General features: G+C 45.5%; 1 protein-coding gene across 2 annotated transcripts; it reads right to left on the minus strand.

Moving 5' to 3' along the window:
* Window positions 1-1,863: 1,863 nt before the first annotated feature.
* On the minus strand, window positions 1,864-23,979 carry LOC102460133 (C-C chemokine receptor type 5-like). 2 transcript variants are annotated; one of them, XM_075921897.1, is made up of 3 exons: window positions 23,870-23,915; window positions 22,650-23,145; window positions 1,864-3,978 (listed from the first exon to the last, which is right to left on the minus strand). In XM_075921897.1, exon 3 carries the CDS (start codon window positions 3,965-3,967, stop codon window positions 2,891-2,893), a length of 1,077 nt encoding a protein of 358 aa, XP_075778012.1. In that variant the 5' UTR covers window positions 3,968-3,978; window positions 22,650-23,145; window positions 23,870-23,915; the 3' UTR covers window positions 1,864-2,890. The 2 variants fall into 2 exon arrangements, with proteins under 2 accessions (XP_075778012.1, XP_075778011.1); XM_075921896.1 differs by lacking the exon at window positions 22,650-23,145 and having other exon boundaries at window positions 23,870-23,979.

Consider the following 23,979-nt stretch of genomic DNA (forward strand, 5'->3'; position numbering starts at 1 on the left):
AGTCATGCCCCTGTATGGAATGAGGAAAGGCAGTTGTGAAGTTGTGAAGCATTATTTAAATGCTCAGATATGAGGCGCTGACCCTCGTATTCCTCTGAGCAGGAGTTGCATGCATGAGTAGTGCCCTTTGAAGCAAATGGACTGAAGTCATTGGGGCTGTCTGCATCAGTAGCATCTACCTGAATGAGTAAGTGTTTGCAGAATCAGTGTCATGCTTAATCAAGAGCTTGCTCAAACACCATCCCTTTTCTCTTCACTCCTACTTTGCTATCATCCTGCAACATCACATTCTTTTGAGATGGAATTGTTGCAAGGCCCATGCGATATCTATGGGAATATCATAGCACATTAAAGGACAATATGGGATTAAATATTAAGACTCTACCTGGCCAAACATTTCCAAATCCAAAATGAAGCCAGCACTTCCTTGTAACTTCCCCCAGCCCTACCCCTTGGCTGTGTCTACATTGGTGTGATCTTGCGCAAAAGCAGTTGCTTTTGCGCCAAAACTTGCTGCCTGTCTACACTGGCCGTGAGTTCTTATGCAAGAACACTGATGTTCTAATGTATGAAATCAGTGCTTCTTGCGCAAGAACTATGAGGCTCCCACTCAGGAATAATCCCTCTTGCACAACTGTTCTTGCGCAAGAGACCAGTGTAGACAGGAACCATGAATTTCTTGTGCAAGAAAGCCCGATGGTTAAAATGGCCATCAGAGCTTTCTTGAGCAAGAAAGCATCTACATTGACATGGATGCTCTTGTGCAAAAGCACATGCCAGTGTAGACGCTCTCTTCTGGAAGAGTTTTTGCACAGGAACTCTTCTCAAAAGAGTTCTTACGCAAAATCATGCCAATGTAGACGTAGCCCTTCTGCCCAAAGCTCCTCCCTTCCTGAAGACCTAGAGCCAGCTCCCCCACCAGGCCCAGAGAAGCCTCTCATTAGCTCTCTCAGGAAGCTATTGTTTCAGAAGCTAAATCCTGTTTTCCAGGTGCAATTTTTTACTGCAATTAATAGCCTATAGATTTCTAACAACTTGACATGTGTGCAGTTACCTTCAGAATTGTAGTCACAAAAAAAGGAGGCTGAGTTGAGAAGCTGTCACAGGGTAGGGTTCCCTTAACCTGAACTCCTTACTCACACAGTCCTTGCAAAGAACTCATGGCAAATTCTATACCACATTCTTTATTTACAGCATGACTACAACAGAACAAGTTCCCCAAAGCTTTAGGGTCTTACATGCTCCCTGTTGCGCTGATCAACCCACTGCCTTTCTGCCCTCTGGGATTCCCCACCATCCTGTTTTGCTGGTCCAGAAGCTCTGGTCTTCCCCAGCCAAAGCACAGAGTTTGGGTGGGTGACCAGCCCCTGCAGAGCAACACAGACACTGAACCAGTTCATCTTTGGGAGAGCTCAGCTATAAGGCCACTGACAGCACCCAGGAACACAGCCCCCAAAAGAGGACAAAACCGCCAAATAAATCCATTTTACCCTATGTATGGTACCCTACACTGCCACCCTCGTCCTCATTGCAGGAGGAGTAACGGTAGTTCGAATTAGGAGCTTTAATTCGAACTACCTAGCCCATGCCGCGTGTAGCTGCGGGCAGGTAGTTCGAACTACGGGGCATTTAAAAATGGCGGCGCCCGGGAACATGCAAATAAAGCCCGGGATATTTAAATCCCGGGCTTCATTTGCAAGTTTGAATGACTACATTAGCCACCCTAGTTCAAACTAGGGTGGCTGGTATAGACATACCCTAAAAGTTATACACAGAGAAAGATCATAAATATGTTCACCCTCTTAACAATGAAAGAGAGTCATGCACAGTAGTTGCTTCCTGTCCCCCACCCGGTAACAATTATTTACATTGGGCTGGATAATAAACAAAAGTGTTTTTATTAAGTATAAAAAGTAGGATTTAAGTGATTGCAAGTGAAATAGACAGATCAAAGTAAGTTACTAAATTAAATTAAACATAAAAGACACCAACTAATTCTAATCCACTAAGAAACTTGTTACATGCAAATTCTTACCCTAAGCAGTTGTTCTTATTTAAGGTAAAATGCTTCAAGTCAGAGTTGATCTTTACTCTGGGTCACTGGGTCTACAGCTTTTCAGAGTTCTTTAGAGTTCTTTGTTTTCAGGTTTCTGCATGTGTATTTCCTTAGGGTGAGCGAGGCAGTTTCCAAAGGCCAGCTGAAGAAAAAGACCTAATTGCTTTCCCTTCCTTAAATAGACTTTCCCCCAGGGTGGAAAAGTACTTGACCCAAGATGGATTCCAGTACCAATATTACGACCAACCATAGTTTGAGTTTATAGGAAAAATAAAAATCATTCATGGGTCATTGATTTGACTACTGAGCCATTGAGATCCTGAAGTATCACTTATAACCCTCATTAGCACATTTAGAATTAAAACCAGATTCACACTTCATATTTCTAACTTCTCCTACAAGAATGATACATACACAAAAACAGGACATACAAATTCAACAGATTGTAACTTTAAAATGTGTTACAAGATCTATTTTGCGTAAAGCAGTTCTGAGTTATGCATGTTCAATTTTCATAAAGCAAGGGGGCGCAGTGACAATCATGTTTACACTTTGTTCCTTAGCCAACTTCTAGAGAACAAAATCTTACTGCATTGAATTCCATGTTGAAGAGGATGCTCATCAAAAGATGGTACTTCACTTACTGTGAAGTTGGTAGTCTTCTCTGGGCAGAGAATGAGAAATATTGCAGTGCCACACACACAAAAAATTAGCTACTGTGACTGGTACCTCTATAATTTTTAATGGTAATGCCCACTTGAATTTTGATTACTTCCACAACATTTTAAATTAAAAGGAGGATGAAACTTTTACTGGCTACATTTCTAATGCACTTTACAAACCTGCAGAGATGTCCTGCTCTGCAGTGGATGGAGTGTATGTTGAGACAACCGGTTCTAATTTAACACTACGAAGAGCAGGACAGTGTTTGCAGAGGTAGACTGCAATGTATTTTTGGGAACAATTATAAAGATATTTCCTAAACTTTTCACCAACGAAGGCATAGATCACGGGGTTGATACAACAGTGGAACATTGCAATGGCTTCTGACACTTGGATTGCTAACTCCAGCTGACCACTGCTTTCACAGTTGTTCATGGAAAGTGACTCTTGAAAAGTGTACATGAGAACAGCAATGTTATATGGTGCCCAGAAGATAAAATAAACAACCATTATGACAAAAATAAGTCTGACTGCCTTGTGTTTTTTCTCATTCCTACATCTCAATAATGTTTTTATAATTGCTGCATAGCAGAAGATCATAATGACCAGTGGAATGAAAAGTCCCAGGATATTCATCTTTAATATCAGGAATTGCTTCCATTCTCTTTCATAACCTGATGGATAATGAGGGCTGCAGGTCCAACGAGTACCTTCCTTTTGAATACTGTGAAATATTAACCCTGGAAGAGAAGCTAATAATGTTACACCCCAAAGGACAACACTTGTGAGAATGCCATAAGTAACTGTCCTAGCTTTTAAAGCAAACACTGCATGGACAATTGCCAGATATCTATCGACTGTCAAAAGTATTATGAAAAACATCCCACTGTAGAAGCCAGCATAATAGACCCCTGAAAGAATTTTACACATTGCATTTCCAAAAACCCACTCGTGTGCTGCATAGTAAGCCCAAAATGGTAGGGAAAGAACGAAGAGCAAATCGGAAATTGCCAGATTCAGCAGATAGATGTCAGTCATGCTTTTCAGCCTCTTGTATTTTATCAGGATCAGCAAAACTAGTGCGTTGCCCACCAGGCCAAATATCAGCACCAAGGAGTACAGTGGTGGCAGAAACTGGGATGCAAATCGATTAACATCAGCTTTTTGGCATGGTACTGTGTCATCTTCATCATAGCTATATGTTGTTGTTGGTATCTCCATCTCTGGTTCGCTGGCAGAAGTATCCATCTGACAATGGCCTAAGAATGAAGGAATGGGTGATTATTTACAGGGTACTACATAGTATGACAGTGAAACACAGGAATGAAATTCATTGTATTATATAATTATATGTTCATACAAGTCATTAGCATGTACTGTGCTTCTTGATTGTCACTTTCAAATACCCTTTGCTGTAAGCAAGATAACAATTGCTGATGGTAAAATGTAAAAACAAAATTGCAGGTCTTATTAGCAAAAGAATTTAGAATTAACTTGTTTGAGCACTCTTAATATTGTTTCCTATTTGTACAATTAGTGTTTGTCTTCAGTAAACCATGTCAGGGCCATAACACACATGAAAGCTAATTGGTGACTAATAGCTGGGGCGGCTAGTTCAGAACTGCATTGCTAGTAAGTGTGCTTTAAATAAGTGTTTGAATCAGTCAAAAAGAGAGCAACAGAAGAGAGAGCACAGTTAGGATATATCTACACAGCAGGGCTAAACTCGAAATAAGCTATGCAAGTTGAGCTATGCTAGTTGCTTAGTTTAAGTCAAAATAGCTTATTTCAAATTTGGACATATCTACACTGCACTTATTTCAAAATAGAGCACTCTTCCCCCAACTTCCTTTACTCCTTATACAATGAGGTTTACAGAAGTCAGAGTAAGAGGCCCATTATTTCAAATTTATTTTGAAATAACAGGCTTGCTGTACAGATGTGCAATATGTTATTTTGGAATAGCTAGTGTTATTCCAAAATAACATTGCTGTGTAGTCACACCCTTAAAGCTTTTTCAGTTTGCCAAAGGACATTCAGATGGCATTAGCCCGCCCCATACCAATAAGCCATGAGTGGGTATGTATTGGTAGGCTATGGGCAGAGAGCATCTAAGAAGGCACAGGCAACATTTACAATCTTCATTATTTGTTGAAAATTATTTGTCTACTTCTAATTCTTATTCTTTTAACGAGCTCCTAAATTTCTCATGTAAAAGTGCTTCCACGTCTGGTTTTCATTGGCTCTGAAAAAAAAAACCCCAGACTGGTACAAGGGCCCGTTTACTCCAATATGGCAATGTAAAGTAGCCTTAATAGCAGTATTTTAGGACACTTTATATGATCAGAATGAATTAAAGGGGCCCTTGTGAAAACAAGAACAAGGTGTGTACTCTTTAATTAAGAAAATGGTTCCTTTTTGTCTTTAGGCCTGATTCTCATTTATCTCAAGGCCACTTTAAACTGTTGTAGTCATGCAAAGGAGCCTTGAAGAAAATGAGTATAAATAGAATTTATTTTAACTTGAAGGACCATTTACATCATCAGAGCAATGCCAAGTGATCTTGAGGTAAATGAGAATCAGGCTCTTTTGTTCCTATTTTTAATTATAATCTTCTTATATACATATACAACAAATGGCTGGTTTACCTGCTAACTGGGAAAACGTGGAAGAGGAGATTAGACAACCTGGCCACAGAATCTATGCTGAGAGATGAAATGGCAAGTTTAACCTCTTTTGCAATTTAGACCAAATCCAAACAATGAAAGATGTTCATGGTATATATTGATGGGCGAATAAAAACAGAGCATTGTTCTCTACTACCCAAGCAATATTCATGACATTGTTGTCAGCTTCTAACCTGATAGAAATTTTACAATATATAACCTGGTATTCGAACTCCTCCCTGAATAGCACCTAATTATTTAGAAATCACAATCTTCTCCATTATGTTGTTTTATTTGAAATCTTTTATTTAAAAATATATTTTTGAATATATCCATGGTTAGTACTGATTATCTTTTTTCTAGTTACCGTATTCTGCTGACATTTAATATTGAAGTTAAAATGATCCACTTGAGTTGTGGCCCTGTGCCTCAACTCTAATGAGTTATTTGTTCAGTATCAGACATGCCTACTATCTAGGGTATGAAAGTTGGTTGGAGTTAATGATTTAATAGACATTTTCTGTAAATTATACCAAAACTAGGAAAATGTTAAGCAGCTATCTGCAAATTATCTATGAACAAGCTTCGCTATTTAAAAATGTTACTCACTGAAAAATATTCAAAGATTTTATATAAACTATTCCAGCTTATGGATTTCTCATTAATTATTCACAAGTATAGCTTTGAATATTCATGATTTTAAATTAAGTATTTGTACTCTGCAATTGGTCACCTAAATCCTATGATATTGTTTCTTCTGCTTTTTTCCTAAACAGAAGGATTTGACTAATTCCTTTCCAGAGTGCATTGTAGTGTGGGTAGATCTGCAAGAGTTTCTGCAAACATTCTTGCAAGCCAAACCTATGCAAATATTTACAGGAAATAAATTAAAAAGTTGCAAATATTGAGTTGCCTTTCATGAGCGAGCAGAGGTGACATACATTCTTGCCTAGTAACAGCACTCTTGTAAATTGTAGTGTTTTGAGGGAGCTTGGTATATTTGAAATAGAATAAAAGTTTTAGGTGTGATATTTGCCACCTCGGCTACGTCTACACTGGCCCCCTTTTCCGGAAATGCTTAAAACGGAACAGTTTTCAGTTATAAGTATTTCCGGGAAAAGCGTGTCTACATTAGCAGGATGCTTTTCCGGAAAAGCACTTTTTCCGGAAAAGCATCCGTGCCAATGTAGACGCCCTTTTCCGCAAAAAAGCCCCAATCGTCATTTTCGCGATCAGGGCTTTTTTGCGGAAAAGAAATCTGTGCTGTCTACACTGGCCCTTTTCTGGAACAGTTTTCTGGAAAATGACTTTTGCCTGAATGGGAGCAGTATAGTTTTTCCGGAAAAGCACTGATGATTTTACAGTAGATCGTCAGTGCTTTTCCGGAAATTCAAGGGGCCAGTGTAGACAGCTGGCAAGTTATTCTGGAAAAGCGGCTGATTTTCCAGAATAAGTGGCCAGTGTAGACACAGCCCTCATGTATGAGTACATTGGAAGCGTAAAGTACAGAAAACTCTTGGTGGCACTAGTTTTGTTTTATTGTTCCTGGCTAGGCTGGGACCAGCCTCTCGGCCGCATAGTTTCAGAGGATGCTTTGCTGGACAGTTCCCTAGTGATGTTCTGTGGCACCATGTTGATGTGGTATCCATCAAAAAGAAGAACTCTTCATTAAGTGCTTTATTCATGTCATTGTCTCCCTGATGGTTAAACATTGTACAGCTTCTGGTTTGCCTGGCCTGCTTAAAAATATATTACTTACAAATAAAGCCTGCATTAAAGAAACATTAAGGCTATAAAATCTTGCTCTGTAAAGTTAAGGAATGCCAAAATGAAGGCTATTTGTTAGATAATGTACTCAGCCACAATGTAATGGGGCATCAACCCCACTGGCCCATAGAGTGTTAATAGAGCCTCAGCAAGGCTGTGGAGGAGCCAGCAAATCACAGAAGGCCTTATAAGAGCAGCCAATCAGGGGCGAGATAGGCCCATATAAGAAGAGCTGCAGTGCCGAGCAGCTTATAGAACTTCAGGGGGAAGGCGCACTGGCTGTCTTGCCTGCAATGGGTAGCAAGCAAACAGGACAGAGCAGTGCTGCAGACAGGGACCAGGTCGCTTAAGGCAGCTCTTGGCAGGCTGAAGGAACCTGCAGGCAGAGGCCCTGAGGCAAGTGCAAAGAGAGTGTTTGTGCTGCAGGGAAGTGGCCCAGGAAAGGTACTGGGAAGAGTCAGAGGACACTTGCTAGTGGCAACCATCTATAGGGTCCCTGGGCCAGGACCCAGGACAGAGGGTGGGCCCAGGACTCCTTCTGTCTCCCTTGCTGCTGAGGAAGTGATTGGACTAAGGAACTGCAACATTCCTCCAGAAGGCGGGGAGCACAAAGTGTGGCACAACCAGAGGGCGCACCTGAAGAGGATGCCGTGGTCCTTGGAGCGACACAGATCTAGGAGGTATGTCTACACTACCCCGCTAGTTCGAACTAGCGGGGGTAATGTAGTCATCCGCAGTTGCAAATGAAGCCCGGGATTTGAATTTCCCGGGCTTCATTTGCATGAAGCCAGCCGGCGCCATTTTTAAATGCCGGCTAGTTCGGACCCTGTGCCGCGTGGCTACACGCGGCACGGACTAGCTAGTTCGGATTAGGCTTCTAATCCGAACTAGCTACTCCGTGCCGTGTGTAGCCACGTGGCACGGGGTCCGAACTAGCCGGCATTTAAAAATGGCGCTGGCTGGCTTCATGCAAATGAAGCCCGGGAAATTCAAATCCCGGGCTTCATTTGCAACTGCGGATGACTACATTACCCCCGCTAGTTCGAACTAGCGGGGTAGTGTAGACATACCCGGAGACGGTGATGCCTTGCTGCCATCACCAGAGATGGGCGCAGTGGTGATTAGAGCTAATTCCCAGGAGTGCCAGGAGGAGGCACTGCGGCAGTGAATCGAACCTTGTCACAGGCTCATAGAACTCAGAGCCCTAGGACAGGTCTGTGGCCTACTGGGGCACAATCCAGACTAATGGGTAGCTGTGTCACCTCTGTCCTGTAAACTGGGGTACCCTTTTCAATAGCCATTGAACTAGACTGCTCACAGTCATCAGCATGTAAGTCATGCATATGTTTCTGCTTGTGCTGCAGCCAGTCAGCCACACCCTGGCTCTTACCAGCTTTAAAGATGTCCCCAATACACAAGGGCTATGTCTACTCTACAAACCTCTTGCAGAAGAGAAAATACAAATGGAGAGCTCATTTCCATATGCAGCACTCTCGTTTGCATTTCTTCTTCCTTTTCCTTTTGCACAAGAGGTTTTTGCACAAAAAAGCTCTGTGTAGACAGCGCCTTTTTGTGCAACCCCCCCCCCCTTTGCGCAAGAGCCGTTCTTCCTCAAAAAATGAACAGATCATTTTATTTCAGAAGCCCCATTGGGCCCAATTCTCATGAAACTTTACAATTGATCTTCATAATGTGAAATCCAGGATCATTCCGTGTGAAATGGATCCATTCAGATTGCTTACCGCAGAGCTAGCCTACCATGCAAGAACAGGAGAACTGGGTTTTCATTAGTGTTAGTTCCTGAGCATGCTGATGAGATGCATTTCCAAGGTGCTCATAGCTAAGTGATTTTTGAAGAACATTTATGACTGAATTTGCTGGCAAGACAAAATGGTAAATTTTGAGGGTTCCCTGAGGGACAGATTCACTAATAGTAGGTGATTTTCAAAGATTTGTGGGCAAACAGTCCTGGTGAGCAAAAGTTATGACACGCCCCTCCCTTCAATTAGTATATTCCAATATTTTCTTACCTATTTTTTTTTAAAGAATTCCTTCACCCCTTTGATCTCCTCCTCCCCCCAACCAACTGCAGTCATAAATGAGGATGTGGAATAATCACCTCAAACATCTGTCTCCTTAATTGCTATTGAAGGCTGGCTGATGAGTTTCAAAGGGCTGGATGATTCTCCAAGCATTCACCAGCAGCCTGAGATAAGAGGTGGGAATAAGTTTTGAGACTCCACCATTGTAAAGCATCTTCTACTGCTTCCCTATAGAAATGCGGGACTGGACAATCCAGAGCACTGAATGGCTCATTAACAGACCTAAGGTTCTGAGCTGAAGCCTAATGAAGTCTATAGGAGCCTGTGCATTAACTTCAGTGATCTATATACTTCCACCAAATGAAGAGGAGCTACTTCTCTTGTAGCTTTTTGTGCTAAACTCTACCATAGCGCCTGGCTTTCCACAATTGCAGCAGAATCTGGCTTTTTTCCTCTCAATGGCTAAATCTACACTGTAGACTTCTTGCGGAAAAGCATACACAAATGAAGCACAGCATGGAATATCTCCGCGATTCATTTGCATAAGTAATGAGCTCCCGTTTTTGCTCAAGAGGCTTTTGCGCAAAAACGAGCAGTGGTTTTGGAAATACGACTCTTGTGCAAGAAAGCGTTTTTACGCAAAAAGGAGCTGTCTACACAGCTTGTTTTTGCACAAAAGCCTGTTGCACAAACATGGGAGCGCATTACTTATGCAGATGAAGCGCAGCGATATTCCACGCCATGCTTCATTTGCATATGCTTTTCCGCAAGAAGGCTACAATGTAGATGTAGCCAATGAGTGGAGAGGCTAATGGATAGCAGTTTCATGTGGCTTATCACTTATGGGAACAACTGTAATACCCAATGTAGTACAAAAAGCTGAAACAAACCAAAAGTGATTAATTAAACATTCTGCATTTAGAATGCTGTTGTCAACAGTTCTTGTATGCAGTGTTATTCTAGCCAAGTCAGTCCCAGGATATTAGAGAGACAGAGCTGAAGAACTCGGTGTAAGTTCCAAAGCTGCACTTTCTCACCAACAGAAGTTGGTTCAATAAAAGATATTTTCAAACCCACCTTGTATCAAGATCAAGCAAAGGTGTTCCCTAATTCACAATGCAATTTTCTGCCTCAGGATTTTGTTATATTTTGTGTACAGTCACTCTGACTTTAAAGTCTGTCAGGGTTGTCTACAGAAGATACTCTACTGACATATGCAGATTAGCCAGAACCTATGTGCCATAAAAAAAGTGATAAACCATTGAGAAGTAAAGAGGAAGGGGGGAATCAAATATTTATCCTCCAACACCAATTTTAAAATCGGGCTGAAAAGTTTCATTAAGTGAAAACCCTGTTTTGTAAGGAAGATAATGTTCATCTCTGAGGAATGTGTCTCAGCCTCTTGTGCTTAAAGATAGCTCTGTTGTGAGATCCTGTGGGTGATAGTTCCCCTTCTCTGGATTGTGTAATCTTCAAACGGTAGAAATTCAGAGGGTGAGTTTTCTGAGGAAGTTTTGACAAAAGCAAAGCTTTGCCTTTGACATTTGCATTTTCACATCAAAAGCTATGAATGAGACACATCCAGTCTACTTAATTAGCTTCATTAACCCAGGTCTTACAATAGACAGGTAACTGCTTTTGCTTTTATAAGTACCTTGGTTTCTGCTATTTCCACTCCAGCTCATCTGATGAAGTGGATTTTACCCACAAAAAATTCATGATCCTATATCTTTGTTAGTTTCTAAGGTGGCACAGGACTGCTCGTTGTTTTTAAAGTTACAGACTAACATGGCTACCCCTCTGACATGCTAGTACAGGGTGTCCCTGCTATAATTCATCCTGGTATACATCGGCTCCACACTACTATCATTGATGCTTGTAGGAACTGATGCATTACCATAAATTAGTGTATATAACCCGCGCACGTTTATTACCCGCACCTGTGCAAAACCCACAGTTTCTCCTGATTGTGTAAAAAAAGTCTTTGATAACCCGTGCATGTGTATAGCCTGTGGGAGATGAACTGTGGGTACTGTTAATGAATGATAATGAGGGCAATTAACTCAGGCATCAAGGTCTGAGATTGTCGCACAGAAGCATTTGAGCTCCAGATACAACTGCCAAAGTGCAGAGTAGATGGCCGTAGCCCAGCATCTACTGTTGGGAGGATGCATGGGAAGGGAAGGTGGCTGGGCTTATCCCTCGCACTGTCTCCAACCCTCCCCACCTGCCCATAGCTGGGACAGCTGCCCCGGGGGTGAGCTGTCTGCCCCAGGCAACCAGAGCCAGGAGCTGAGCAAAGGAGCTGTGTTCTTAAACACAGCACCCCCCCGTCTCAGGGAGAGCCACCCATGTTCGGACAGATGCAACAGAGGGAAGAAGGTCTCAGGGTATTCCCATGCTGCTTTTATCAAGGAAGAGTCAGTCTTGTCCTCCTGTAATTTCAGTAAAAAAAAGTGTATGACACGCGGATGAGTATAGCCCGTGAGGGGGGTTGTAAAACTTTGCATAACCTGCAGGTTATATATGCTAAAACATGGTATATATCCTCCTATTTCCCTGCTCTTAAGTCGCACACACAAAAAAATTGTGCAAATGGAAGTCAGCCCTGGGGGAAAAAAATCCCCACTTTACCTCATTTTGCTAGCCACTCATGTTTTTTGGAACTTATCTTGGATGTATAGCAGAGACGCCCTGTATCAATCTCCTTCTCTCAAACACTGTCTCCAAGGCTAAACCACACCTGCTTCTATCAGATATGTAAATCGAGGGTGGGTGAGTAGACAAATACATGCAGTAAAGTGGTGTTTTTCAGTCTATGGTCCTCAGACTATGGCTAAGATTTTCCTCCATTTGAAATTTTTTAGGGGCCAACAAATGAAAATAATGTTTTGTAACCCTTCTGCTGGGTAGGGCCGGCAGCAGCCAGGGCTGGGTTCAATATCTAGGGGTTCATCTCACACAGAACCAGCTCGAGCCCCCACCCAGTAGCCTGGGAAATTCACACATCCCTGGGTGCATCTGAGAGGCAAATCTTCCCTACTCGCAAGCACAGAGTCTGTGTGTGGAAAATAAACTTTTAATGAATGAGAGAGAGAAGTCACAGGGCATTAACTTGGGAAAATACCACAAACAGAGCTCATAACCCTCCACAAGTAACCATCCCAGCTCCAAGGGATTGAGCAATGTCCTTTGCCACTCAGGCTCACCAATCCAACAATGTAAGGGTTCCATTCACTTTCCCAAACTTTCTCCGTACCCCACTTCAAACACTCCACTCCACAGCTCTGTCCAGTCAGTGCGGACCCTGACACATCACCCTGATGACTCCACTCATTGAGCCTGAGGCCGTGCCACCTTTGAGCTGCTCCTGTGGTCCGCTTGCTCCGCCTGCCACCACGCCTACTGGCCACCCGCTGGTTATTCCTGCCAGCCGCTCCACTGGCTGCAATGGGTCTGGCTCCAGGACAGACCAGTGACTTCAGCTCTTAAGGTATGTCTACACTACAGCGCTATTTTGAATTAATTAACTAATTCGAAATAAGCTAATTCAAAATAACGCAGCTATACACAAAAACTAATTTGAAATAGTGCGTCCACATTGAGTAGACCCTGAATCAAGGGTAAGGCTGGCTGGAACCAGTGGTGGCAGGGCATCAGGGTTGAACTTAGCATGTGGGGCTGCTGCCTCAGGCTATCCGAGGTCTGTGCGTAAAGGGACCCTACCCCCCATCCTAGACAGACAGTTCTCAGGTTTCTCTGCTTGCTGATCTACCTCGCTGAGGGACAGCAAAGCATTTGTGTCTTGGAGTGCTCTGCTTGCCCTCACTCGGGGCACCACGGCACTCTGCAACGTGGAACCAGACCTGCCCCTGGGGACTCTGCTGCGTCTCGTGGACACGTTGCCAGCAGCCTGGCTGCACTGTCTGCAGGCTGCCATCTGGGACGACCATCGAGGGGCTGTCAGGATCCAGGGGGCCCTGTGGGAGAGCTTCCACCCTGAGGAGCGCTAACAGTCTCCCCGGTCTGCCCCACTGGGGGTTTGTGCCCCATTCCTCCCTCTCATCCTTCCACTTACCCTTCCCTAGCCCTGATGTCAAATAAAATGCACTTTTGTCTCAAAAATACAAACTCTGTTTATTTAACAAAACTGGGGGGGGGTGAAACTCTGGGGAGATTGGGAACGGTGGCGGGAGAGGGGAGAAGAGAGGGTGGGAGAGGGGAGGGGGAAAACTTGAAAGAGGGAGCTGGAAGGGGGAAGCAAGGGGAGAAGGGGGAGGGGAAGCTCAGCACTCAGGGGTGGTGGTCTCGCTGGGCCAACTGCCCCCCCCAGCACTGTGGGGGAGGGGGCCTCAGCGTCCCCAGGGGGTGGGGAGGAGGATGCAGAGTTTAAGGTGGGGTGTGTGGAGGTTGAGGAGGGAGAGGTGGGAGGGGCAGGAGTGGAAGGAGGAACAGTAGCTGGGGGGGCATCAGGTGCGAGACCGGCACGGGGCAGCACGCTCTGCACCAGTGCCTGCAGATGGTGACAGATGGGTAAGCAGCTCCTGCTGGAACTCCTGTTCTTCTTGCGCCTGCTGTTCCATGATCCAGATCTGGGCTCACGGGGCCTGCAGGTGCTGCTCTCGGTACCCCTGCCACGTGGTGGTCCTGCTGAGGCCACGGGTGCAGGAGCATGTCCCGGGCGGTGTGGTGCACCCTTCATGAGCAGCTGGTGCGGCTGTGGAGAAGTGGTCAGTGTCCAGCTCTGCCGGGGAGTGGGAGCTGTCCCGAGACCGCACCCATGCCCCTGTGCTGTGTATAGTGCCAAGACAGCTGGTGGTGGCCCCTCTGCTACGCCTGGGTCAGGGCCCTTAGCTCCCAGATCGCTGCCCCCTGGGCTGGTGTGGACCACCCCGCCCCCCAGGATTCAGTCAAGGGCAGAGAAGTAGGGGCAGGTGGAAGCCCCTGCTGCAGCGCTGTCCCGATAGCCCTGGTGTACGCCTGCCGGAGCTCTATTTTCGGGCGCACCTGCTCCTGGGTGCACCTGTGTCCCTTGCTGGCCATGATGGCCGCTATGTGGCCATAGACGGTGGCATTCCTCTGACTGGTGCGGAGATCATGGACATTGAGGGCCTCCCCCCACACCTCAATGAGGTCCATGATCTTTGCACCAGTCCAGGCGGGCATGTGCTGTCTATGGCCCCTGGCTGGCCCCTGGGCACTAGGGGTATGTCTACACTACAGAGTTAGTTCGAACTAACGGACGTTAGTTTGAACTAACTTTGATAGGCGCTACACTAGCACTCCGCTAGTTCGAACTTAATTCGAACTAGCGGAGCACTTAGTTCGAACTAGGTAAACCTCATTTTACGAGGATTAAGCCTAGTTCGAACTAGCTAGTTCGAATTAAGGGCTGTGTAGACCCTTCATTCGAACTAGTGGGAGGCTAGTCCTCCCCAGGTTTCCCTGGTGGCCACTCTGGCCAACACCAGGGAAACTCTATGCCCCCCTCCCGGCCCTGGACCCTTTAAAGGGGCACGGGCTGGCTACGGTGCCCGTGCCAGGTGCAAGCCTGCCAGCACCCAGCCAGCAGACCCTGCACCTGGCACGGCTCGAGCCAGCCACCCGATGCCCCCCAGCCCTCCCCCTCTTCCCGGGACCAGGCTGGCGGCTCCCGGGAGCTTGCCCAGGACCGCAAGAGGCGGGCACCCGCCTGGGCTAGTGCGGACATCGTGGACCTCGTCCACGAGCTCCACACTAGGCACAGGAAAGTGGCCGGCTTGGGCAGGATAGCTGCCAGCCTGGCCACCCAGGAGCAGGTGTGCAAGAGAATCAAGGGGGTCCACTGAGACCCCCGACCCTGAGCCCTGAGCTTAGAATGGCCGTCCTGGGTCAGACCAAAGGTCCATCTAGCCCAGTAGCCTGTCTGCCGACAGTGGCCAACCCTAGGGACCCTGGAGGGGATGGACCAAAGACAGTGACCAAGCCATTTGTCTCGTGCCATCCCTCTCCAGCCTTCCACAAACCTTGGGCAGGGACACCACTCCTACCCCCTGGCTAATAGCACTCCATGGACCCGACTTCCATGAATTGATCTCACGTCCCTTTAAACTCTGTTCTAGTTCTAGCCTTCACAGCCTCCTACAGCAAGGAGTTCCACAGGTTGACTCTTTGCTTTGTGAAGAACAACTTTCTGTTGTTAGTTTGAAGCCTGCTACCCATTCCTTTCCTTTGGTGTCCTCTAGTCCTTCTTTATGGGAACTAATGAAGAACTTTTCTTGATGCACCCTCTCCACCCCACTCCTGCTTTTAGAGACCTATATCCTGTCCCCCCTCCGTCTCCTCTTTTTAAAGCTGAGAAGTCCCAGTCTCTTTAGCCTCTCTTCATATGGGACCTCTTCCCAACCCCTGATCATTGTAGTTGCCCTCCCCTCTCCCAGCCTCTCTCTTCCCCTCTCCCACCTCCTTTTCCCAGTCTCCCCCAGTTTTGTTCAATAAAGACAGATTCCATTTTTGAACACAATTGTCCTTTATTTTGTACATCAGGAAGGGGGGCTAGGGAAGGGTAAGTGGAAGGAGGTGAGGGAGGAATGGGGTATGAGCCCCCGATAGGGAGGACTGGGCTGGCTCTGCGGGCTTCTGGGGGTGGAAGCTCTCCTGCAGCCCCCCAATTGCCCCCTCTCCCCAGATGGCAGCCTGCGGCAAGTGCAGCCGGGCTGATGGCCGAGTGGTGTGATGTGCCCAGTGTGGGCACTCCGGGCACTCCAAGCCAGGACTGGTTTTCAAGCGGGGCACCCCTGAGAACTGTCTGTCCGGGGTGGGGGTCGGGTCCCTTTAAGCGCAGCCCTCGGCTAGCCTGAGACAGCAGCTCCACGCTTTAAGTCCTCCTCTGATGCCCTGCCGGCACTGCTTCCGGCCATCCTTAAGCCCTGTTCAGGGTCCACTTAATGTGGACATGCTAGTTCGAATTAGCAAAATGCTAATTCGAACTAGTTTTTAGTTCTAGATGCTTTAGTTCGAATTAGCTTAGTTCGAATTAACTATTTCGAACTAAGTTAGTTCGAACTAACTCTGTGGTGTAGACATACCCCAGGAGACTGGGTGGGGGAAACTGGACTGGTGCTGGCTGCCCGGCTCATTGTCTGGCCACTGGGTGCTCAGCTGTCAGGGCTGTCTGTCTGCATACAGGCCTCTGGCTCGCACGTGCCCAGTAGCCAGACTCTACCACTTTATGGGCCCCGGGGCTAAGGGAGAGGGGAGGATTTTTCCTGGTTTGGCCCAGAGTGGCCACCAGGGCTCCCTGGGAGGGCTGGAGGCCCCCTATTTCGAATTAAGTGTCTACACAGCACTTAATTCGAATTAGCTATTTCGAATTTGGTGTTACTCCTCGTAGAATGAGGCTTACCAAATTCGAAATAAGCGCTCCACTATTTCAAATTAAATCCGAAATAGCAGTTTGCATGTGTAGACACTATTGACGGCTGTTATTTCAAATTAACTTTGTAGTGTAGCCATACCCTTAGGCTACGTCTACATTGGCATGATCTTGCGCAAATAATCTTTAACGCAAGAGTTCTTGCGTTAAAGTATTTGAGCAAGAGAGTGTTTACACTGACATGTGCCTTTGCGCAAGAGATGTGCTTTTACACAGGAGCATCTGTGCCAGTGTAGACGCTCTCTTGCGCAAGAAAGCTCCGATGGCCATTTTAACCATCAGGCTTTCTTGCGCAAGAAATTCATGTTACCTGTCTACACTGGCCTCTTGTGCAAGAACAGTTGCACAAAAGGGCTTATTCCTGAGCGGGAGCATCATAGTTCTTGCTCAAGAAGCACTGATTTCACACATTAGAACATCAGTGTTCTTGCACAAGAACTCCCCGCCAGTATAGACAGGCAGCATGTTTTTGCACAAAAGCGGCCACTTTGGCGCAAGATCGCGCCAATGTAGACACAGCCTTAGTGATATCAACTCTTTAGCCATCATCTAGGCTGGCAAGAGAGTCCAGCTTCCACTGGACTAGCAAAAAGACTCCTCATAGACTCTGCTTTAGGTCTATCCTTAGACCAAAGGGGAAAAAGGCAGGTTGAACCAGTCTTACAGCTCACACATGGCAGGCATGACACCACCGGGCTCAAAACCCTTCCCTCCCCTCCCCTCCCCCCCAACTCCATTCACTCAACTCTGGAATGGGGATGATTGTTCACCCGAGTCCTCTTACAATGATGGTGTCTCTCCTGCAAGCACTGGTGTCATATTTTACAGTTCCCACATTAGGGGCAGCATGATTTGTGACCCCCACAACAGGCCAAATACATCACATTCCATTCTAACAACTGATCCTCCATCAGCCCTGGCTGAATTGGATTTACATAACCACACCCCGGATTCCTTCCCCATCCTGGCATGAGCTGTATTCACGTATCAACAGTTAACAGTTAATTATCTTGCACAGCTAACCCATTTGAGTGAGCATACCCACCCCCAGGACAGCTCTCTCCTGTTAGCTGGCTGATAGCAAGCAGTAGTTCAGCCCCTGCTTACAGTTTAAAAACCATTGGGGAAGCCTGCAGGGTATTTTTTGCTAGGGGTAAAGTCCATCTTTCCACATATGCAAGCAAATTTTGCTTGGTATTGTTGCAGTCTCTAGCCCAGTGGTCACCAACCAGTAGGTTGGGATCTACTGGTAGATCCTGGAGCCTCTGACAGGTGATCCTGACTGGTTTGGCTGACAAGCTATTAAGCTCTGGCACTTCAATTGTCCCTCCACCCACTATCCTGCTGCTTCTACCTTCCGCCTTGCAGCTGCCCCCCGGGAGCCTCCTGCTTGCTGCTCAGGGTGTGGGAGGAAGAAGGGGGGGCACTGATGTCAGGGTGTCCCTCCTCCCCCCACTTGTGTAGCCTATTGCCACACACAGAGAAAAGGGGATGGAGGGAGCTTAGCAATACAAATCTCTGTCACTCTCACACCCTGGGAGTATGTCTACACTATGGTCATTTTTTCCGAAAAAACTTCAATTACGCCCACTCTGCAATCATGTTCTTTTGAAAGAAAATTGAAAGAACAGAGGGGGTTTTCTGAAATTGGTAAATCTCTTTGTATGAGGAAGAAACCTTTTTCCTGAAAGAGCTCTTTCAGAAAAAGGCATGTGTGGATGGGGAAGAGGGTTTTCTTTAAAAAGAAGCGGAAAGACGAAAAAGTACAGGTGCTCTGGTGGCCACTCCATCCATAGTAATCACAGCTTAAATGCGAGATAGCGTCCATTCCGTGTGGACGCTATCTTTCGAAAAAGTAGATCACTTTTTCAATGCACTTTGGTAGTGTGGATGATCTCCTTCGGAAGAAGTTTTTTCAGTAGTCTACACATAGCCTGGGTGTGTCTGTCATTCTCACAAACACACACTGTCCTTCACTCTCATCTCAAGCAGGGAAAGGTATTTGGGTTTGAAGTAAATCTTACATTGCACTTAAATTGAACAAGTGATCTGGTACAGGCAGTCCCCGGGTTACGTACAAGATAGGGACTGTAGGTTTGTTCTTAAGTTGAATCTGTATGTAAGTCGGAACTGGCGACTGATCAGTTTCAACAGCGGCTGAATCTGGACGCCAGTTCTGACTTACATACAGATTCAACTTAAGAACCCCAGGCATCCCCAAGTCAGCTGCTGCTGAAACTGATCAGCGGCTGATTCCAGGAAGCCCGGGGCAGGGGCTTCCTGTAGTCAGCCACTGGTCAGTTTCAGCAGCGGCTGACTTGGGGACGCCTGGGGCAGAGCAGCTGGGGTGCTGCTGGGTTGGTCCAGTAGCGCCGCCGCTCCTCGGCGCTACTGGACCAACCCAGCAGCACCCAAGCTGCTCTGCCCCAGGCGTCCTGATTCAGCCGCTGCTGAAACTGACCAGCAGTGGCTGAATCAGGACGCCTGGGGCAGAACAGCTGGGGTGCTGCCCGGTTGGTCCAGTAGCGCCCAGAGCGGCGCTACGGGACCAACTGGCAGCGCCCCAGCTGCTGTACCACAGGTGTCCGGAGCAAAGCCACGGAGCACAGGGGCAGCGGGACAGCTCAGACGCGCCGTGGCTGTCCTGCTGCCCTCGGGCTCCATGGCTTTGCTCTGCTTTGCTCCCCGTCCCCCTGGTCTGCAGACCAGGGGGACGGGGGGGGGGGGGGGGGCAAAGCAGATCCAAGCCGCGGAGGACGTGGCCAGCTGACAGCTGTCAGCTGACCGCGCGCTCCGCGGTTTGGCTCTGCTTTGCTCTGCTTTGCCCCCCCCCCCGTCCCCCTGGTCTGCAGACCAGGGGGATGGGGGGGGGGGGGGAAGCAGAGCCAAGCCATGGAGTGCGTGGGCAGCGGACAGCCCTGTCCGCTGCCCACGTGTTCCACCGCTTTGCTTCCTCTCCCTGGTCTGCTGGAGACCAGGGAGAGGAACGGCCCCGTTCGTAACTGCGGATCCGACATAAGTCAGATCCGCGTAACTCAGGGACTGCCTGTAGTTAAAAAGGTTGGAGACCACTGCTCTAGCCTGTCTGTACACGTGGTCGGTGATTAGATGGTTTAGGCTTCAGTCTAATTAAAGCATTCACTCTATCAACTTGTCATGTGGAATTAATTAACAAAAATACTTTTTCAGTGTATGCTTTAGTACCTAAAACAAAATATGTAAGATCATATTTTTTTCAAATTCTTTAAGTTTCTGCTTCCCACTGAATTTGTTATCTATCTTGAAAATCAAAGTATTTCTTTGCAGTGCTTGTTCAGTCTAGAACTTCAGCAGACAAAATGACTTCTGATTGTACAAAATTCTTCACGTAACTCATTCTTGTCAGTAAATGTATTAATTTTGCATGCTTCATTTTCAGTAAACTCTTCAAAAGGAACACCTCTGTCAGGTAAAAGAGTTTCTTGTGCACATTATTTTATAAATTATTTTGAGCTTGCTGTTAAAAGAAAGCAGAACATGTGCTTCACACTTCCTTTATTCACTTTCACTGAGATGCTTCAATTAGAAGGTCACATCATAACCATAAACGTTTTCATTTATTCTGAATTCTAGTATCTTGTCTCTACTAGATATCAATTTCAACAATGAAGTTACTGTGAATGAGTTTTACTGTAGAGCTTTGGTAGTGTCTGGGAATATTTTTTTGAGGATGGCTCTAGAAGAAATAGTACAATCCATCAATTTCTTTCCAAACCTATCTCTTATTACTGTAGGACATTCATCTGTTTCCAAAGATTGAAAGTGATTTATAAGCTTAATTGGTAACAAGAAGATCACAGTTTCTCTTTCAAATTTTGACATACACTGAATATAGAAAAATTAACAGTCACGCTGTCTGTTTGGTTTAGTATAGTATTGTATGACTAGAAGATATTTTCCAAGTTGTGCATTTAGGGACACTTCAAGTAAGAGGGACTCAGAATTGCAGCCCTGACTCATTTGGTTATGAAATCTCAAATTATTGCTCAAGGAGCATGCTGCATTTGGAACTACGTTGATATAAACTCCCAAGGGCAATTTGGTCAAAACCGTCTCATAGTAATCAGTGAGAATGAATGTTGCATAATTGCTAGAGAACAGAGCCATAGTAGTACAAGTGCATCATGGAACAAAACACCCCCCCACCAAGTTTTCCTTCCCTTTTCAGACTCCAAACACAAGGCTTCCCCTTTCCAATGGATAAGCTGGTAAAACTATTGGAGCCAGTCCCCCTTAAACAGGTGTTATGGTTCTTGGATTTAAACTGTAATGTTCACGTGACTGATAATTTGGATGAGATTGGAGGGAAGAGGAAGAGTTTACTTTTAGCACCTCTTAAATGTTGTTGAATTTAAGTCTGCCAAGAGCAGCTAGAGTGTTGCATGGATGCCTTTTTGCGTGGGGTTTGTGTACGCCCCATATCTAAATGAAATCAAATATTAAACTACCCTCTTTGCAGGCGTTGGAAGAGAGATAGTGGTCCCAACGGGCATGGCTCATTACCTCTGCCCTGGATTTAAGGGAGTGACTCTCTGAGCAGAAGGAACACTGTCAGTCTCTGCAGGGAAACCGTAGGACCAGGCAACCTTGTAGAGAAAGCAAGGATTTATCCTTTCTCTTACTCCATTTACATTACCAACTAGAGAGTTGCGCACTTTGCAGCTTGCATGGGCTAAGTAAATTGCATCTATCAAGGGCTTCTCCCATCCCTCTGTTCCCTGTCCAGAAATTCTTTGTGTGCCATCCTCCCATCTACAGGACTGGCAGTATTTTGTTGCGCAGGGAGATAAATAGGTTCAGGGCCTCTCCATGAAGCACACGTGTCTTCACACAAATCTTGTTGAGTTGGCATCCTTGAATGTTGGGACCAGGGTGGCTGCCCTGGCCAATCCGCCTCCATTTCAAGGACTCACTACAGCACCACAAATTTCCCTCTGCCAGGGGTTCTATGTGCTTGCCAAACTTCCTTTCCTCCCATTCACACCTTCCCACCTACCAGGGCTTCTGTGTGCCATGCTCCCTTTCCCAGACAAGACCCTCCTATCCACCCCCCCACCAAGGATTTTGTGCCCCCTAATTCTCCTTTATTTAAATATATCCTTCACTCCCATGCTACAGGGTCTGCCTGCCCTCCATTCTTGCCAACTAATAGGGCTCTGGCCATTGAAGCCTTGAACATTCCCTGACATTTTGAAATTGATCTGATGTGGCTTTCTAAAGTCATAGTGCAGCAGACAACAATATTTTTGAGGGGAGTGTAATGCCAATAAAACCAAAGGAAATGGAGTAAGTATGAACTGCTTTCTGTTCAGAGCAGGCTGAAATTACTACTCTGCTTTCTAGGTATAAGCACATTTGCCAGGAAAAGTATAGGTGTGGCCCTACCTGGATGAAACCTGTCTTTGCCCTTTGGGGAGTCCCAGACCCAGATGCTTTAAATTCCTCACTAAAAGCAAAAATTGCAAGTTTCTGACCCGTTTTTGCTGTTAAATACAAATTGTTGGTTTAAAGGCTCATAAGAAAAAAAATCATGCTTTTCCTTACATTGTTGCTTCCCATTTTAAAAAGTGGACCATTAATTCTCAGTATAGCAAGGCCTCGCAGCATTAATTTCACACATAGCTGAAATGCTATCTGAAACCCATCTTTCAAAAATGTATTGTTTTGGCAGCAAAGTGTCCTATTTACACATATACATATCCAGCAAAAGACATATACCCTATTTCCTCCTTTGTAGTAGAATGCCTGTGGAAGCACTGTACAAACGTTGATGAAAGTTCACGTCAGTAGAACCTCAGCGTTATGAACATGTCAAGAATGGAGCTAGTTCATAACTGAAATGTTCGTAACTCTGAACAAAACGTAATGGCTGTTCTTTCAAAAGTTTACATCTGAACATCGACTTCATACAGCTTTGAAACTTTACTATGAAGAAGAGGAAGAAGAACGCTGCTTTTAACTGTCTTAATTAAACAAACCAAGATCAGAAACCATTTCCTTACCTTGTCAAATCTTTTTAAACTTTCCTTTTTAGTAGCTCATGTTTAACACAGAACTGTGCTGTATTTGCTGCTTTTTTTTTAAAACTTTGCTGCTACTTCCAGTTCCAAATGAGGTGTGGGGTTGACTCGGGTGTTTGGAACTCTGAGGTTCTACTGTAGCACAGTGAGTCAGAGAAATTGGAGCACAAAGCAATTAAGTGAATTCTTCAAGGTCACCAAGCAAGAATACGACAGAGGTGATGACAGGACTCAGCACTCCAGCAGCCAGTCCCGTGCTTTAATTACTTGACTCTACTTCCTCCCATATAACTGGTTCAAAGAAAATCAGACTGGAAGCAATTCAGACAGAGAATTCGATAATTCCTGCAGTCACAAACCTGCCACAATGGGATGATATATACAAAAAGCAGAATAATACTTGATCCCAGAACTTCTCTAGTCCGGGGTTCACAGCCAGATGTCAGAAGGTCATGACCACCCCACTCTTCCTGTTTTGCTAAATAGGAAAGGGGGATCTCAGTATCAGAAAAGGTGAGAACCACTCCTATATTCTGTTTAACAACAACAGCTAATTAGCAATTGAAAATAGCACATTATATGAAAGCTTATACCAAGTATTTGTACTGCACGAGCCAGTGCAGTTTTTCTGCCACCACATTTAAGTCTCTCTAAGCAGAAGAGAACCTCTTTCCACATGGTGATAAAATGTTGACTGGTACATCTTCAACATAGTGCATGTGGATTTTCTTGTGTCAGTCTCGATTAACAACAGGAGTTGCAAGCTTATTTCCTGTCATGCAATAAAACTGGTACCCTTTAGATCAGATGTTAAGGATTTTATGTTTAGTGTGCTCATGTTCTTAGATGCAGCTGTCTTCAAATCAATGTTTTCCAGAAACAGTTTCAAAATAAAAATCCAGAGTTGTTTTTAAAATATAAAGTTTGTCAGAAATTTTTCAACAAGACTTCTCCAGTTTGTCCTGAAGGTTTTGGGTAGCACCTTATTCCCAACTAGTTTAATTTAGCTCAATTCCTGTCTTGTTTTCTATCTGGTTTCCAGCTCAAGTGGTTCTGAAATGCTGTATCCCTTGCTTAATTACACCATCATTGGTATTAATTCTTAATAACTTATTATACCTTGTCATTTAGATTGTGTGTATATATGAGAGAGAATGAGAGAGAGAGAGAGTGAGAGAGCGACAGAGAGAGGAGATACTCACTGATTTACCAAGCTTCTTGTGGATGATAACTGTGTCTCTGTTCCTGTGACCAGTATGATGATTAACCTTATCTGCTGGTTCAAAAACTGGGAAACATAGAGCTTCACACA

Source organism: Pelodiscus sinensis, chromosome 2 (assembly GCF_049634645.1).
Source record: "Pelodiscus sinensis isolate JC-2024 chromosome 2, ASM4963464v1, whole genome shotgun sequence".
Classification (NCBI taxonomy): Eukaryota; Metazoa; Chordata; order Testudines; family Trionychidae; genus Pelodiscus; species Pelodiscus sinensis.

Coding starts and splice junctions, on each gene's coding strand:
- LOC102460133 (XM_075921896.1), bottom strand. CDS start 3,967: ATGGATACTTCTGCCAGCGAACCAGAGATGGAGATACCAACAACAACA.